Source organism: Elaeis guineensis, chromosome 13 (genome assembly GCF_000442705.2).
Source record: "Elaeis guineensis isolate ETL-2024a chromosome 13, EG11, whole genome shotgun sequence".
Classification (NCBI taxonomy): Eukaryota; Viridiplantae; Streptophyta; class Magnoliopsida; order Arecales; family Arecaceae; genus Elaeis; species Elaeis guineensis.
Window position 1 is genome coordinate 24700550 of NC_026005.2, and position 18517 is coordinate 24719066.

The window sequence follows — 18517 nt, forward strand, 5'->3', positions numbered from 1 at the left end:
ATTTATATTTTATAAGATACATATATCCAAATCTAAATAAATCATCAGTGAACGTAATAAAATAAGAGTATCCTCCTCTGACTTCTGTTGTCATAGGACCATATACATCAATATGTACAAGTCCTAATAACTCACTTGTCATTTCTCCATGTTTACTAAATGGAGTCTTAGTCATTTTATCCATAAGATAAGATTTACAAGTTCCTAATGATTCATAATCATAAGGATCAAAGAATTCTTCTTTGTATAACTTATAAATTCTCATCTCATTTATATGATCAAGTCGATAATGTCAAAGTAAAGTATTATTTATTTCTTCTCTCTTTCACTTTTTACTTTCATCAATATGAAAATTATTATCATTAGATAGAATCAGAAGATCATTATTAATAATGCCATAACAAAAAATTTTATTAGAAAAAAAATTGAGCAACTATTACTCTTTACATTTATTTCAAAATCTAGTTGCAATAGCAACAGTACAGAAATAATATTCTTAATGATCTTAGGCATATAATAACAGTTTTTTAGCTCTAAGATATTTTCAGAAGGTAACTTCAACATATATGTCCCTACAGCTTCTACTTGGATGGACTCTCCTCCAGCACTATAGAGCTCAAAGTCACCCTTCTTCAACACTCTAATATTCTGCAGCTCTTGCAATGACTTGCATATATCAAAATCACAGGTGATATCCAATACTTAAGAGTTTGAATTGAAAGAACTTAATGATAAAATTGTATGTATCTCATACATACTTTTCGATGCGTCACTTGCACCAACCTTTACAGTTGCAAGATAAGACTTATAATTCTTTTTTCAGTGTCTTGCCTTGCCACAGTGAAAGCAGGTACCTTGTTTGAAGACTTTCTTCTCCTTCTTCTTCATCTTGCCACCCTTAGGGTTCAATACTTTTTTTGAACCCTTAAAGCTTGATTTCTTCTTATAAATTTGACCTACAAGAAGAAGTGAAGTCTTTTCCTTTTTTATGTGGCTCTCAGCTGTTTTAAGTATGTTTAATAGCTCAGACAAAGAGATATTCAGTTTGTTCATGTGATAATTCATGACAAACTGAGCGAATAATTCGGGGAGAGATTGTAGGATCAAATTCTGACTTAATTCTTCATCCATCACAAAATTTAATTGACCCAATCTAGTGATCAAGTCAATGACCTTCAGGACATGATCTTGTATAGATGATCCCTCAGTCATTCTAACATGGAATAACTGCTTAGATATCTCATACCTAGCAGTCCTACAGTGTTCTCCATACAACTCTTTAAGATTGAGGTGTATGGATTGAGTATTCATGCTCTCATGCTGTCTCTATAATTCATTGCTCATAGAGACCAGTATGATGCATTTGATAGTTGAACTATCATTCTTCCACATCCTGTATGTGGATACCTCCTCTTCAGTGGCATCATCCCCAACCTCTTGTATTTTAGGGACATCAAGAATATAAGAGAGCTTCTCCTGAGTGAGTATAATTTTTAAATTTCTCAACCAGTCTATAAAATTGAGATCGATCAACTTGTTGGAATCTAAAATTTCTCACAATGATAATGAAGATGCCATTTGTAAAATTTAATCTACAATAAATAAAGAACATTACATAAGCAAACAACTTATGTTGACTTATACAATTAAATAAGATCTTTAGATTTAATTATACCTTCCATTATTTTATCGAACATTATAACCCTCTACTATGACGAATGAGATATATTCTATATTTATCTTAATAGGATTGAGATCTTAATTCCTCATAACGATCTTGTGTTTAACACAACAAACCCTTATGAGTTTATAGGTAGGAAACTCTTTCCAATTGTATCCCATGTAATTTTTAATATTATATCTTGATCTCTAAAATATTATTAATCTTGTGGTAATACAACAAGCTATAATATTTTAGTTAAGTAAGATCCTTTATTTCAATACAATCAAATTCAAATATAACTGTCCTTGTGGTGACACAACAAAGCAGTATGTTCAAATTGCCTTAAGCATCTTTTATACACCAGGATTATATTATATTAGTCCTTATGACAAGCCTTATCATAATACAACAAGCTTACCATAGTTCATGATGTAATATTAACCTAGCATGAAGGAAGGCCCCTAGTAGTATTTTCAATATTAAGGTTTTTTCAATTTTAAGGTCGCTTAACCAAATTGGCCAGATAAGTAGGTGGGGGTCTCCCTGTTGCTTCCCTTAAACACCAATAAATTAATCAGATCAGTCAACGAAACTAATTAAAGAACCATCTTTAGTACTTTTCTAGACACCAATTGATCAATTGATCAAAAATTGGTTAACCCATAGTTGTTTATCACTACCACTTAATATAACTTTTTCATGAGGGCTTCTTTGGTCTCAAGCACATTGTAACTATATAATGCTAATTCACACTAATATATATCAGTATTAAATATTTTATATGTTCAGTATAATATATGAACATTCATCATCTTAGGACAACCTTGCAGCATAACCCCGTTATGCTAGGACAATCTTATTTCAGAATGATGAAGTGGTGGATCAGATATGCATCAATTCATATCATCATATGAAAGCATAATTCATAGTATAATTAATTTTATAGCATAAATCATAATATGCATCACATAAATATTGTATATATATGATTAAACCAAACAAGATCGGCTCTGATACTACTATAGGGTTTCAGGGAGAACATGCACAGTGGAAGCATAATGAATTTTAAAAATTTAAACTATAAAATCTTAAATATTAAATTCTTTAAACCAACATCTTTTTGATGATTAACAAATATATATAATATATTTATAATAAAATTCAAGCTATAGAAGAATACCTACAATGTTTATTCCAAAACTTCGACAAAACCTCTACCAAGCGCCTAAATATTTGCCCTCCAACGGTGATCCACGTAGGGCTATGATCAGGACACCAACTCTTTAAGATGATTTCTCCTCTAAAATTTTTACTCTGAGAATTTTTTTAGGCAGCAGAATCTCAGGATCTTCTTCCTCTCCTCCTAGCCTTCCTATCTCTACCTTTCTTGTCTCCTTGTCTTCCTTAAATCTCTTTCTAGGCCCTTGTCCTAAAATTGGATTTGTCCTTACTATTTTTGGATTTATTCTAACAAAAAAAAAGAAGAGACTAATTGGATAATAAAGAGAGAGTGTAAAAAAGAAGAGATGGAATTAGAAATCTGAGTGAACAAATCCTCAACGCAGCCCCCTTTATATAGTTAGCGATGGGATACATTCATAATTGACTCGCGCCCTCTCCACGTGACAACTCGCACCCATCCAGATTATCTCACACTCCAAGTCAAATTTTCACACCCATCTGGAAGCATTTGACATATGGCAAACATCGAAAAACGAATCCGAGAGATATTTCGCATAGAAAGTCACTTCAAAAAAAAATTCTCGATGTTTCTCTATTGCATCGCGAGGCTTCACTGGGCGGCATTTTTCTCCACCACTGATCAGCACTTTTTGGCCATCCAAAGGACCACAATTGAGGTGCTAATCTGAAGATGGGGTGGAGAAAAATTGATAAATTAAGGTGACGTGAATCAATTTTAAGAGTCCTTAATAGATTGGACTCTAGGTGGCACCTGGATAGATTTAGCTAGGTTTTCAAACATTATCAAATTTTCACAAATAAATCATGAAGTGATTTAGCCACAGAAAAACTCCTCTATGCCTAGAATTAAATCATGATTCTTCATGAATTATTTTAGCATGGAACAAAAAAGATAAGATTATGGAAGGGGCGTCCCATCTCATGGGATGCCAACTCATCTTTTGTGCACAAAAACAAATCCCACGTGCAAAAAAAAATTCTTGGCGCATAGGGAGCTGATTATATGGTGCCTAATCTCTGGTTCATCCAGCCATGGGTTGACCCAATACAAATCCAAAATTGGTTTAACTCAATTTGGATTTAATTAGCCCAATCTGGAATCAATTTTGAACCCGATTCGAAACAAAGAGCTAGAATTTGCAACATGTGTTAGCATATCTATTTTGCAAATATGATCTAATCCAATTAGACCTTTGATTAATTTTCTTTGTGTATAACCCATTGGGTTCCACATCTAGCCAGCAATGGGTCCAAGTGCAAGTCAATTTGATTTGATTAAAATTTAATCTAATCGATCTAGATCCAATCGAGCTATCCCGATTTCAGCAAGTAGAATCCTTTCTAATTTGTGATCAAATGAAACTCTTTAATTCGATCAAATCTACAAGACAAGATTGACATCTAGCAATGTATCATGTCTACCTGAAAAATATAAAATTTTGATAGAAATACCAAAAATATCTCTTAATAGAAAGTTACCATGCAATTCGATCTTGCGATCATCCTGCATCCCGAATATGACTCTGGGTATGAAATTATGTCAAATCCAATATCATATTCATATTTTTCTTAATCTTTAATGATGATTAAATTAATAAAATATTAAAAAATCTTTCTAATTTTTATCCTGCTTTGATCAAAGGCTTCCTGAATCATCAATCGATTAGAGCAAGTAGGATGCGATCTCTTCTTACCAGGAGTGATCGATTCCATATTGACCTAGTCACAACCTTCATACACATTCCACCATATCCAGATCATCCCATACATGACTAAGTCATGAATGAGTATGAAACAAAATATGAATTTATATATACAAGGTTCTATGGTAGTCTCAGATCAAAGAATTATATACACAACTCCCACTATAAGAAAATATCTTTTGATGGGTAAGTAGATTCCATAAGATGTTTCTTAAATTGAATCAATTCAGTGAACTCATTTTCTAATGAGCACCCATATTCTTGTATTAGTGTCTCACACAAGTAGCTTATGAAATCAGCCATCCTCTCCATCGAGCATATATAGGAAGTGCTAGTCTGTCCGAAATATTGATCTCCTACTCAATATTTCTATAATTAAAAATATTCTAAATCAAGATTTTTAAAATTTTAGATCTCATAGATATGATCTCATTATAACCCTAAAGCTATTATCCTGATTTATGAAGTTTATCATAATCATTACAAAAGTAAGATGCGGCATATGATGAAAAATAAATATCTTATATTTATAAAATATCAATTACATAAGTCTGAAAAATTATAAAAAAAAAATTCATCAAAATATAAATTTCGATTGGCTTGTAGGGCATACTCCTTTCAGATGAGACTTTGAAAAATCTCTTCCTCCGGCTCCAGCAACTTTGAAAAACCTCTCTTCTCCAGCTCTGGTGGTGCTAGTGGTTGCAAAGAGGTGAAGAGATTTTTGGAAAAACTTCAGCAGCACTTTTGCATAGTAAACAATAAAATAACTATTAGGATAAAGATTGCTCTATTTGCAGAAATGATTGATGGCTCAGATCAACATCAGCCATCGTCAGATTGGTGACACTCGGCAATAATCTAACGACTCTAAAAAAGGACTGTTCGATGCACCTATGCCCAAATTAAGCCACGGGGATTAACCTATGTGAGAACTGTGATAACCAATGGTGAATTGACAAATGGTGGGCAGGCATTTGATAAACCCAATCATAATCTCTTAGTAAATGATGGCTTCCCAATTTTCTAAAGCCCTCATAATTGCTGGAGGATCCGATGAGTCATTTTCGAAGAGCGTCATGTCGCTTCAAATCATTAAATAATAAATATAGTCAAAATCACTGTACAATACATTTATTGTTGGCACCCAAAGTCGAAAAATATCTCTTGTTCTACTTCCCACACCCGATATGAGAAATGTCATTTCGTGTCTGAAAAATGAGGGGTAATATATTGGTACACCTAATCGACCTTTGGCCATGTGGCAGTTTCAATTGAGATTAATATGTTGCTGACTTGCATCAGCTAAGATTAGCATTTTACCAACCTACGGGAGAAATATCTTCGTATCACATCAGCTGATCTGAAAGTTTATTGAAACTGCTCTAAGTCATATCAGATTAGTATCGACCTATCGATATATTATTCGATTCCAAACAAGGGGACATCAGATTTGACCGATCTCATTAGACTTAGCTCAAGTCAGTTATCTTCTAGCTATATTGCAGTTGTGCTACAGCTATGTTATAGCTATACTCCATGTAGGTGAATGATAACAAACGTTCTCCTTATAACTGGTCATTCTGTTATAATAAATTAACGGCATAATAAATAGATTCTTCATATGAAACAGTTACCAACAGCTTAACAAACTCTCTCCATGGCTTAACAGCTAACTAATCTTTCTTATATAAAGGAGATAGGGTACTCTCCGAAGGTAAGTATAAGTCAGAACTCATAGAGCCCAAACTCTACCGAACTCTTTCCAATTCTCCCACTAAAAACAATTTGAGTTCTCCCCATTTCACTTTACACTCCTTTCTCTCTACTTTTTTATTTTTCATTATTTGCTTTCAAGACTCCGACTGATTTAAACATCAGAAGATCTTGGACCAAAGGGTACCTACTAATTTTATGACTTCTTTTGCAGAATCATCTATAGAGTTTATCAATTTGATTCTCTTTAATACTCCAGCTCGGTTCTAAACCGACTTCACTATTTTTCCTTCGAAGCTTTGCAGCAACAGTAGGCTTAATATGTGTTGGATCTGTGGTGCGAATTCTTTTCGTTTCATCTATAGGGTGCAGTGGATGTAGAGATAAGAAGCCACGTGCCAGCATGCATGATAGATAAGATATATGCCTTGCCGAACCATCAAATGGTCCAACAAAGATCGGGTGTTTCTGGATCTTCTGCCTGGTGGACACAACGCTTTCGACCCAATCCAAGCATTAAAGTGCTTCTTCCATGAATCATCTTCTGCTAGTTCGTGTCACCCGTTCCTTTTTGTGTTTTGGGCCATCTCACAGACCCAGACCCTCCAAGCAACATATATGCAAGATGAGAGGTGGCATGGTGCATGCGAGCTCGCCAAGTAATGCCACCCCCGCCGCGCCACACGTGTCAGCCCTACAGACACGTATATGCGCCGTCCCTCCTACCTCTAAATTCCTTTATAAACTCCACCACTTCCTCGCCTCCTCCGTGGGCAGTAACTTAGTCTCCTCCGGTTGCAGCCAATTTGATCACCGATGGCGGAGCGGCATCACCAGGCGCCGCCACCAGCGGCGATGGAGGAGCGCATCAAAGGCCTCCTCCCTCAGAAGGGTCCTTCGGCCTCTCATGTACTGGCGGTGGTCACTCTCCTCCCCATCGGCGGCATCCTCCTCGCCCTCTCTGGCATCATCCTCACCGGCACCGTCATCGGGTTCGCCGTCGTGACGCCGCTGTTCGTGATCTTCAGCCCGGTGCTGGTACCGGCGGCGTTGGCGATTGGACTGGCGGTGATGGGTTTCCTTGCGTCGGGGGCGTCCGGACTAACGGCGCTGATGTCGCTCTCGTGGGTGGTGAGCTACGTCAAGGGTCGCCGAGGGCCGAAGCGCAGGCCTCCGAGGGGTTCAGCTGCCTGTTAAGTGGATTTGGGATCCAAGTCTTCCAGATAGACCTTGTCTTCCATGTACAAGTAAAAAATTTCTAGCTTTGTATTATAAATTAATGCCGTGGTTTTTGTCATCTATGTACAAGTTAAAAATTTCTAGCTTTGTATTATAAATTAATGCCGTGGTTTTAATTTGCTACATGCACCCTAAACATGTCCGCCCGTACGATTAAGAGGATTCTGTGCAGCCGTTGCCACTCTTTTTTTTTTTTTGGTAGTAGTTGCCACTCTTTCGCCTGGCAGGTGGTTTGGATTAAAATCATAAGGTAGAATATTAATTTCAGAAGAAGAAAAGGTCATTGTACGGAAAAGTTTTTTCCCTTTTTTTTTTTTTTTTTTTTTTTTTTTGTTGATTGTTAACATGGTTGAGTAATCCTTTGTACACCGCTTGCGGTGTAGAAAATCCGAGCTGGCCCCCATCGTGATTTCTTATTGGTCCATGCAGATCGGAGCTGGCATATAAAGATGGGACATGATCCTTCATGATTTCTTATTGGTCCGTGCAGATCGGAGCTGGCATATAAAGATGGGACATGATCCTTCTTGAATGTCCGTTTGAAAAGTGGGGGAGTGGCGTGTGTTGTCAACGTGACGTATGTTAATATTCCATCAATTTTTTTTTTTTAATTTTGAGCAGACGAAAATGCCATCCCCACCAAGATACCTAAAGACATTCGAAAGCTATTTATGGCAAAATTCTTTTTTGCTCTGAAAAATGTTCTAGATGTCGGGTCTAAAGAAGCAGATAGCATCCAAGGTTGGAGGAAAATTCTTCCTCGCTCTGAAAAGTGATCTGAGTGTCGGGTATTTACTCCAACCTAGCTCTGAAAAGTGATCTGAGTGTCGGGTATTTACTCCAACCTCGCTCTGAAAAGTGATCTGAGTGTCGGGTATACGATCTGTTTTGATCCGAGGTTGAAGTAAGTAATTAAATTTTTTTTTTATTATTTCGAAACAAAATATCATCCCCAACAGAAAGTAAATAATTCTTCGTAGATTGTTTTTTACAATTTTGTTCATAAATTCTTTATTACATCAACTATTTTGGTATTTAGAAAAATTTAATATATTAGGAAACCATATACTATGTCAGGATGTCATAAATTACTTAACCTAGTCACTTCTTGAATATCAGAAATGTTAACTTGAGCTCAGTTAATCATATTTTAGGCAATGGATAGTGAAAAAATTTTGATACGGAGGATCAAAACATTCGGTTTTCGATTTTATGTCTAGATATCATAATTTGGATATCATAATTATGTGAAGGGGTGTCATAAATTCAATTCTCATATTTTTTAGTCAAATTGTCGCTTTGCCATATTATAATATTTTGAAAATTATATTTTAGCCAACGGATGTTGGGAAGTCCTGATAGGAGTGAAAATCTTTAGTTTTTCTTTTTATGTTGGAGTGTCATAAATTTCTGAAGAGATATTATAATTTTGTGAAGGGGTGCATAAGTCTAAATCTTGTATTTTCAGAAAATTTTTATCTCCTGGCTGTATTATTGCTTTCTGTGTGTCATATTTATGACAATGGACAGTTGAATAGTGCAGGATCAAAATATTTATTTTTCTGTTTTATATTGAGATATTCATATTTCTCATATTTTCAGCTTAAGTTGTCTCAGAGCCGTATTATTACATTTTCAGTGTCATATGGACAGTGAAAAAGTCTTGGTATGGAGGATCAAAACCGGTAGTTTTTGGTTTTGCTCTTGGATGTCATAATTTTCTAAAGGAGTGTCATAAATTTTGTAAAGAAGTGTCATAAGTCCACTTTTCATATTTTTAGATCAAATTATTGCTATGCCGTATTATGATATTTTGGGAGTTATATTCTAGCCAACAGATGATGAAAAGTCCTGATAAAAGAACCAAAATCTTCAGTTTTTCTTTTTGTGCTAGGGTATCATAACTTTCTGAAGTTGTGTCTTATTTTTGGTGAAGAGGTGTCATAAGTTGAAATATCATATTTTTAAAAATTTTTTATCTCCTGACCATATTATTACTCTCTAGATATCATATTTTAGCCAATGCTTTGTACAATTATTAATATCCTCTAGAGAAAACGTCACTTAACACTATTAACATCGATGTTATTGATCTTGTATAGAGATTTCTATAGATGATGTTAAAATTATAGATCTGAAAAATAGCCAACATGATCAGTTGGATGGGGTTGCCGATGTTGTTCAAAAGAATGCACCTTCTCCTACTACCCAAATGCAGATAATGATTATGTTGATCCTCACATTGGAATAGAGTTTAATTCAACAAATGATGTGTACAATTTCTACAATGGATATGCAAGAAGAGTTGGTTTTGGAATCACAATCATGTGCAGTAGGTCCAATGACAAGAAAAAAATATACTTCAAGCACCTAGCATGTTAGAGGGAAGAAAAATCTAGGAAAATAGGTAATTCTATGAATCCTAAGGACACTAAAAAAAATTGATTGTAAGGCATCAATAAAAGCAAGACTAAGTTCTAAGAATGGTAAGTAGACATTGGATGATGTTTGCTAAAACATAACCATGAGCTGTGCATATCAACTGTCGGTTATCTATGGTCCCATCGAAGGATCAACACACCAAAAAAAACAGAGATTAGCAATATATATGTCGTGAATATACCCACAACTCAAATATACTCTATCATAGCAAGAAAGAAAGGGGATAGAAGGCAATTGAATTTCACAGAGAATGATACTCATAATTTCATCTATCAGGAACATCAGAGTCAGCTAAAAGAAGGAGATGCATAGTCAATGGTAATGCACTTCACACAGATACAAGTTTAAAATGTAAATTTTTTTTATACTTGGGATCTGAATGACAATGGATAGCTCAGGACTATCTTTTGGATCCATCCAAGGTAAAAAAATATCCTCCTCCTCTTTTGGTGATGTATTGACCTTTGACACAACTTATTTGACAAACACATATCAAATGTCATTCTGTCCATTTGTTGGAGTTAACCATCATGGACAGTCCACCTTGCTTGATTATGCATTATTGTCAGATGAGAGGACTGAGATATTTAAGTGGATATTCCAATCATGGCTGGATGAAAATTGGGTTCAACCACTCAATGCCATCATAACCGATCAAGATAAGGCAATCGAGGCCGCTGTCATGGAGGTTTTCCCCACTGCATGGCACTAATTTTGTTTTTGGCATATATTGAAGAAGATCCCTAAAAAGATCAGCCATATATGTACTACCAATCCCAAATTTATATTTGAATTTAATGAGGCGATATATGACACAGTTATGACACAAGCTTTCAAGGAAAGATGGCCACAACTCATGAAGAAATATGAAGAATGCAAGGCTATAGATTGGTTAAATGATCTTTATAAATGTCGGGATAAATGGGTTTCAGTTTATCTTAAGGATATATTCTTCACTGATTTCTATGACATTATGTTTGATTTACGTGCATATTTATAAATTTCTAATATATGAGAATATTTAATGAATCTCTTTTTTTTATAATCCTATATAGGCATGTCATCTTCATAGAGGAGTGAGAGCTTCAATCACTTCTTTGATGGGTTCGTAAATTCGAAAACTACACTCAAGAAATTCATTGATAGGCACGAAGATGTCTTGGAGAAAAGACATGAAGCAAAAAATAAGCTAGATAATAAATCGTTGCAAACAAATGCTTTTTTAAAGACATCCTTACTTTTTGAGAGGCAAGCAGCAGCCAAATATACAAGACATATATTTAAAAAATTTTAGAATAAGATCCTTGAAATGGCTGCATCAAATGCAAAATTAATTGAAGAAGTTGACAACTGTGCTATATATTCCGTAAAATCATTTGAGAGGATTGAAGTTGATGGAATAAGCAAAGAGATTATAAAAAATTATGTCGTTTCATATGACAACCATTTGGAGGAGGTCAAATGCCAGTACTGATCCTTTCAGTTCAATAGATACTTATGTAGGCATGCCTTATTAGTCCTTTATCAAAGCGAAGTGTTTCATATTCTAGATAAGTACTTCTTGAAGAGATGGTGCAAGGACATGAAATACCAATTTGATGATTTCAACTGCAATATTCAATTTTCTGATAAAAGCATCAGAAAATCATGGTATGCACTCACATTATATAGATTAAGATGTCCTAATTTATTTTTATGAAATTTTGTTATATGTCATAAAATTTTATTATAAATATAACATCCTATTGATGGTAGATATGTTTTGAAGAGTTATCGGATGATGAAGCTTGCAGAGGTAGCCTCCATGTCCGAAGACGCATTTAATTTAGTGATGGATGATCTAACACCATTATTCAGAAGAGCAGTGGATGCCAATTGTGTAGCTTAATCAAATATACACAATCAAGTATACAACTTCTTATCTAAGAACCTGACCAAATCACCACGAAAGATCACCCACAAGAGAATAGAATTAAGAATAGATTGGAGAAAAAGTTAAAGAAGTCAAAGAAAAATATGAACAAGAATTCTACTGACAATTTTCTGAACAAAACCAAAAAGATCCGTAAAAAGATAAAAAAATACTTTCCATCAAGTAGCAGAAATAGTCCAACAAATAATTGAAAGTACTATACCATCTATCGATTCATTTTTGGATGAGTTTGATGCTTATGTATGCAGTCAACTAACACAAGAGAGAGCATAATTTCTCCTAATTTTTTATAATATTGTATAATTTTATGATGTCTGCAGAAATTTATAACATCATGTATTCGACATATGATTTACTGTGGTAAAATTATGATATGTTGTTTTAACATGTGATTTCAGAAATTAAGTTATGGCATCCAAGACTAACAGAAAAATAAAGATGATGAATATATGTGAAAATAGAATTACGATATTTCTTCTTAGAAATTATGATATCCTTTCACAAAAATTATGACATCCCTGCAGAAATTGCTAAACTGAAGTTGTTAACCCTTTTTTTCAGATCTTCCTATCATCTTTTGTCTATATCATGACTCTTAGGATATTATAATATGGCACCAAAGAAAAAAGATGATGAATATATATAGAAACAGAATTATGACACTCTTTCTTAGAAATTATGACACTCCTATAGAAAATGCTAAACTAAAGTTGTTAACCCCTCCTTTCAGATCTTCCTATCATCCTTTACCTACATTATAACTCTTAGAATATCATAATATAGTATGGAGGAAAAAAGATGATGAATATATGTGAAAATAGAATTATGACATTCCTTCACTGAAATTATGACACCCCTATAGAAAATACTAAACTGAAGTTCTTAACGCCTCATTCCAGATCTTTCTATCATCCTTTGCCATATCATGACTTTTAGAATGTCATAATACAGTATAGAGAAAAAAAGATGATGAATATATATGGAAATAGAATTATGACACTTCTTCTTAGAAATTATGACATTCTTTTATAGAAATTATGACACCTCTGTAGAAAATACTAAACTAAAGTTGTTAATCTCTCCTTTCAGATCTCCCTATCATCCTTTACCTATATCATGACTTTCAGGATGTCATAATACGGTACGGAGAAAAAAAGATGATGAATATATATGAAAACAGAATTATGACACTCCTTAAAAATTATAACACTCCTTTATAAAAATTATGACATCCCTACAGAAATTGCTAAATTGAAGTTGTTAATCTCTCCTTTCAAATCTTCCTATCATCCTTTGCCTATATCATGACTTTCAAGATATCATAATACAGCACGGAGGAAAAAAGATGATGAATATATGAAAAAATAGAATTATGATACCTTTTTTCCTTCGTAAAAATTATGACATACCTGCAGAAAATGCTAAACTGAAGTTGTTAACCCCTCCTTTCAGATCTTTTTATTATCCTTTGCTTATATTATGACTTTCAGGATGTCATAATACAGTACGAAGAAAAAAAGATGATGAATATATGGGAAAACAGAATTATGGCATATCTTCTTAAAAATTATAACACTCCTTCATAGAAATTATGATACCTCTGTAGAAAGTACTAAACTGAAATTATTAACCCTTCTTTCTAGATCTTACTATCATCCTTTGCCTATATCATGACTTCTAGGATATTATAATATGGCACAGAAGAATAAACATGAATATATGTAGAAATAAAATTATGACACCCCTTCTTAGAAATTATGATATCCCTTCACAGAAATTATGATACCCTTGCAGAAAGTACTAAACTGAAGTTGTTCATCCCTTCTTCCAGATCTTCCTATTATCCTTTATCTATATCATAAATTTTAAGATATCATAATATGGTACAGAGCAAAAAAGATGATAAATATATAGGGAAACAGAATTATGATATCCTTTCTTAGAAATTATGATATTCCTTCACATAAATTATGATATTCCTATAGAAAGTGCTAAACTAAAGTTGTTAACCCCTCCTTCTAGATCTTTCTATCATCCTTTACCTATATCATGATTCTCAGGATGTTATAATACGGCATGGAGATAAAAAAGTGATGAATATATGGAAAAAGAGAATTATAACATCTCTTTTTAGAAATTATGACACCCCTTCATAGAAATTATGATATCCCTACAGAAAATATTAAACTGAAATTATTAACCCCTCCTTCCAGATCTTTCTATCATCTTTTGTCTATATCATGACTCCCAGAATGTTATAATATGGTACGAAGAAAAAAAGATGATAAATATATGTGAAAACAGAATAATGACATCCCTTCTTAAAAATTACAACACCCCTTCACAGAAATTATGACACCCCTATAGAAAATATTAAACTGAAGTTGTTAACCCCTCCTTCCAAATCTTCCTATTATCTTTTGTCTATATCATGACTCTCAAGATATCATAATATAGCATAGAAAAAAAAAGATGATGAATATATATAGAAACAGAATTATGATATCCCTTCATTGAAATTATCACACCCCTTTACAGAAATTATAACATCTCTGCAGAAAATACTAAACTGAAGTTCTTAACCCCTCCTTCCAAATCTTTCTATCATCCTTTGCATATGTCATGACTCTCAGAATGTCATAATATGGCATGGAGAAAAAAAGATGATGAATATATGCTGAAACATAATTATGACACTTCTTCTTTGAAATTAGGACACCCTTTCATAGAAATTATGACACCTTTGCAGAAAATGCTAAATTGAAGTTGTTAACTCCTCTTTCCAGGTCTTCCTATCATCCATTAAGAAATTTATGATATTATGATATCCCTGTATTATGGGCGAAATTCAGTGCAGGGGTAAAATGATAATTTTAAAATTTTTTCAAAATTATGATTTTACTGCGAAAAAATATTAATTAATCTAATTAATTAAGATAAATTTACCCTATATTAGGATCTAAATATGATATATAGCATGCATGCATTTAAATTTGAAATTCAAATTCGAACAGTAAACACTTTACTGTAATGTGTTCAGAACACAATACCTTTGTGCGGGTAGTAGATCGCCACAATCTGATCATCGTTGGAAGAGTCTAATCATCATGACGTAGCCACACAGTGTGTCTGGCCTCTGTGGATTGTCCATATGAAGCTCTCGATCTGATCGACTCCTCATGAGTGCTAGCTCATTGTAGAGCTCTTTTGACGGCCGATGCTGATCGAACTCCTTCGATCGATGTCTGTCGATTCTTTGGATGCTCTGGATCATCAATAGATGTGCTTGAGAGGATGTTGAAGATCTCTTTGAGATTTTGTGGGCTCACGACACTCGTAGCTCTCTTTCTCACTTCCCGAACCCCAGGCTAAAACTCTAGGGAACTCATCGGAAAATTTGCACCCACTTTTCTTTCTTTTCTTTCTTTTTCTCTTGGAAGGATATGGACTTCCTTCTTACGCACAAGACTTCTCCCACCCCAAAATTTTTCTTCAAAAATCTTCTTCTTGCACACCCCACTCTTCTCCTCCTTTTATAACAACATCAAACATCTTATCCAAAAGAAAGGATAAAGATAAGTAATTGTACATTTGAATTCAAATCAAATTTTAAATTCAAATGGACACCAACTCATCCCTTATCTACTAAAGACGTGAGGCATGGCTTAAATTGTGCATGGAGTGATTTCATGAGAAATCATTTCTCATGTAATAAATGGGGCATAAAAAAAAGGATAAGGTGCAAAGATTGATTGCCCATTCAAATTCAAACTTTATTTTGAATTTGAATGGCCAACCAATTATCCTTATCCATTCATTTGACACATTAAAGTGGGGTGTGGAGAGGGCTTGGCATGAGAAAAAAATTTATGAGAAGTTCCTTCTCATGAATTCATATGGGTGCAATGGAAGTGAGGTAGCGCATGGAGATTGGGTCAAGGTGGTTTAATTATTTAAACCAACCTAATTGAACCAAATAAGTTAGGTCCAATTAGATTAATTTAAACCCAACTTAATTAGGCTTAATTAGGCTCAATAAAATCTTAATCAAATCAGAAATTGACTAGGCCCAACTCCTGATCAAATCAGGGACCAAACCATCTCGACGATTAGGTCAACTCTTAACCTAATCGGGTCAAACCCAACTGAATCCAATTCAATTAGACTTGATCCAAAAATAATTACTCAATCAAATTGAGTTAATTAGCGATCAAATTATTAATTAAATCTCTCATAAATACTAAGTTCAAATTCGATGGATAATCAGGCATCAGAATTCATCGATATGTAACCCTGATCAAAAAATCCCAACCAGTGGGACTCTTGACCCCGGTACCCATAATGTGTGGAACTCATGATCAAAGAATCCTGATTCTCGATCACTGAGTCTCAAACATGTAGGATTCTACATTAGCCATCAGATCAGATAGGAACCTCTAATGTGTGTGACCCTGCAGGTTCGAACCTAAGCTGGTAGCACAGGAACCAATTCCTGTACTAATCGAAGTGATCATCTAGCAATGGTACCCGACGTCCGGATAGGTCAAAGAGTCACAATCGCAACACTCAGAACCTACATGAATATGGTTACTGTATAATTCATCTTTTTGACCCCTGTGTTTAGGATGACTCTGGGTTAAACTGTCAACCCTGATCAGATCATCCGAATCGTGCTCAACTCAAACAATCCTGTGACTCCTCACAAGGACTACCCTGGCCAAGGTTTTACTAAATTGAAACACGACTGTACACAGCTCCTAAACTGGAGTGGTCAATTCCATCTTGACACACGCACCGACAAGTCAAGTACTTGACTACACCCAGCAGCCTTCCGTCACTGAATTAAAAATTCAGGTAGTTCAGTGCCTAAGTGCAGTGAGTTGCTTGCAAGTCACCGTGGCGGTCTTAGGTCGAAGGGATATTTATACCCATATTCCATCAGAGCAAATCTTGACAGCAGAAATAGCTCCGAAGTCGGTTACGTTCAGTGCAGATGCACCCTTACATCTCACTTGTATACCATACCAGTGTCTCCACACTCATTGGTTAAGAGGACAACCAACCTATATGGCACACAATGACCTATGCTTGATAAACGTTGTCGTCCTTAGTAACAACGTATCATTTGGTCGTAAAAAGATTTAAGGACTAAACGATAAATCCTCCTTTGTCGAGTCTAAATAGTCCTAAGAACTTCACCACAACATAGGAGTTCATTAGAAGATGAAATATTTTGTGATGAAAAATATCAAAATAATTTTTATTAATTCATAATTCATGTACAAATATAAAAATGAGCACAACCATCAACAGACTGACGATTGACTTTGGGACACTATTTTCAACAATCTCCCACTTGGCCTAAAGCCAATCGGTGCAGTATCTAATACCCATCTTTGACTTGTAGTTGTCGAACTCCTTCACTGCAATGGCTTTAGTGAATGGGTCAGCCAGGTTCTCCTTCCCGTCGATCTTCTGAAGATCGACGTCATCTCGATCCATAATTTCTCGGATGAGATGGTAGCGGTGCAGAATATGCTTCGTCCACTGGTGTGCCTTTGGTTCCTTCGCCTGAGCAATGGCTCCAGAGCTGTCATAGTAGAGCAGAACTGGACCAACAAGGGAGGGTGCTACTCCGAGCTCGGTGATGAATTTTCTCAGCCACACCGCTTCTTTGGCAGCATCTGATGCTGTGACATACTCCGCCTCGCAAACTGAATCAGCCACTGTGTGCTGCTTGAAACTTTTCCAGCAGATAGCCCCACCATTAAGGGTAAAAATAAATCTCGACACACTTTTACTGTCATCGTGATCAGACTGAAAATTAGAGTCTGTAAACCCTATAAGTCTCAAGTCCTATTCACCATAAACAAGCCACTGGTCCTTAGTATTTCTTAAATACTTCAGGATGGTTTTAACAACCTTCCAGTGATTCTCCCCTGGATCAGATTGGTATCTACTCACTACCCCGAGCGAGCATGCCATATCTGGTCGTGTACATGTCATGGCGTACATGATAGATCCCACTGCCGAAGCATATGGAATCCCACCCATACACTCTCTCTCTTGAGGTGTTGTCGGACAATCCCTCTTTGAGAGAGAAATTCTATGGCCTATCGGAAGATAGCCTTTTTTGAAATTCTCCATGCTGAATCTCTTCAGCACAGTATCAATGTATATGGACTGAGATAAACCAAGCAACCTTTTAGATCTATCCCTATAGATCCTCATCCCTAGGATGTAGGAAGATTCTCCCAGATCCTTCATGGAGAACTATGACGACAGCCAAATCTTTATTCCCTGTAATGCAGGGACATCATTTTCGATTAAGAGAATATCATCCACATACAATACAAGAAATACTACTACTAGACCATTAGCCCACTTATAAATGTAGGGTTCTTCTTCATTCTTAACGAAGCCATACGTCTTGATCGTCCTATCAAAACGTATGTTCCAACTCCGGGATGCCTGCTTAAGTCCATAAATGGACCTCTGTAGTCTGCACACCTTAGACTCATCTGTGGATGTGAATCCTTTAGGTTGTATCATATACACCTCTTCGCCTAGCTCTCCGTTTAGGAAAGCTATCTTCACATCCATCTGTCAGATTTCATA

At 35.2% G+C, this 18517-nt stretch overlaps 1 protein-coding gene across 1 annotated transcript; it reads left to right on the forward strand.

The window, feature by feature from the left end:
• Nucleotides 1-7038: 7038 nt before the first annotated feature.
• Nucleotides 7039-7584, forward strand: LOC105056216 (oleosin H2). The gene has a single exon (XM_010938327.3). The coding sequence runs from the start codon at nucleotides 7102-7104 to the stop codon at nucleotides 7480-7482; it is 381 nt and encodes a 126-aa protein (XP_010936629.1). The 5' UTR covers nucleotides 7039-7101; the 3' UTR covers nucleotides 7483-7584.
• The last annotated feature ends 10933 nt before the right edge of the window (nucleotides 7585-18517 follow it).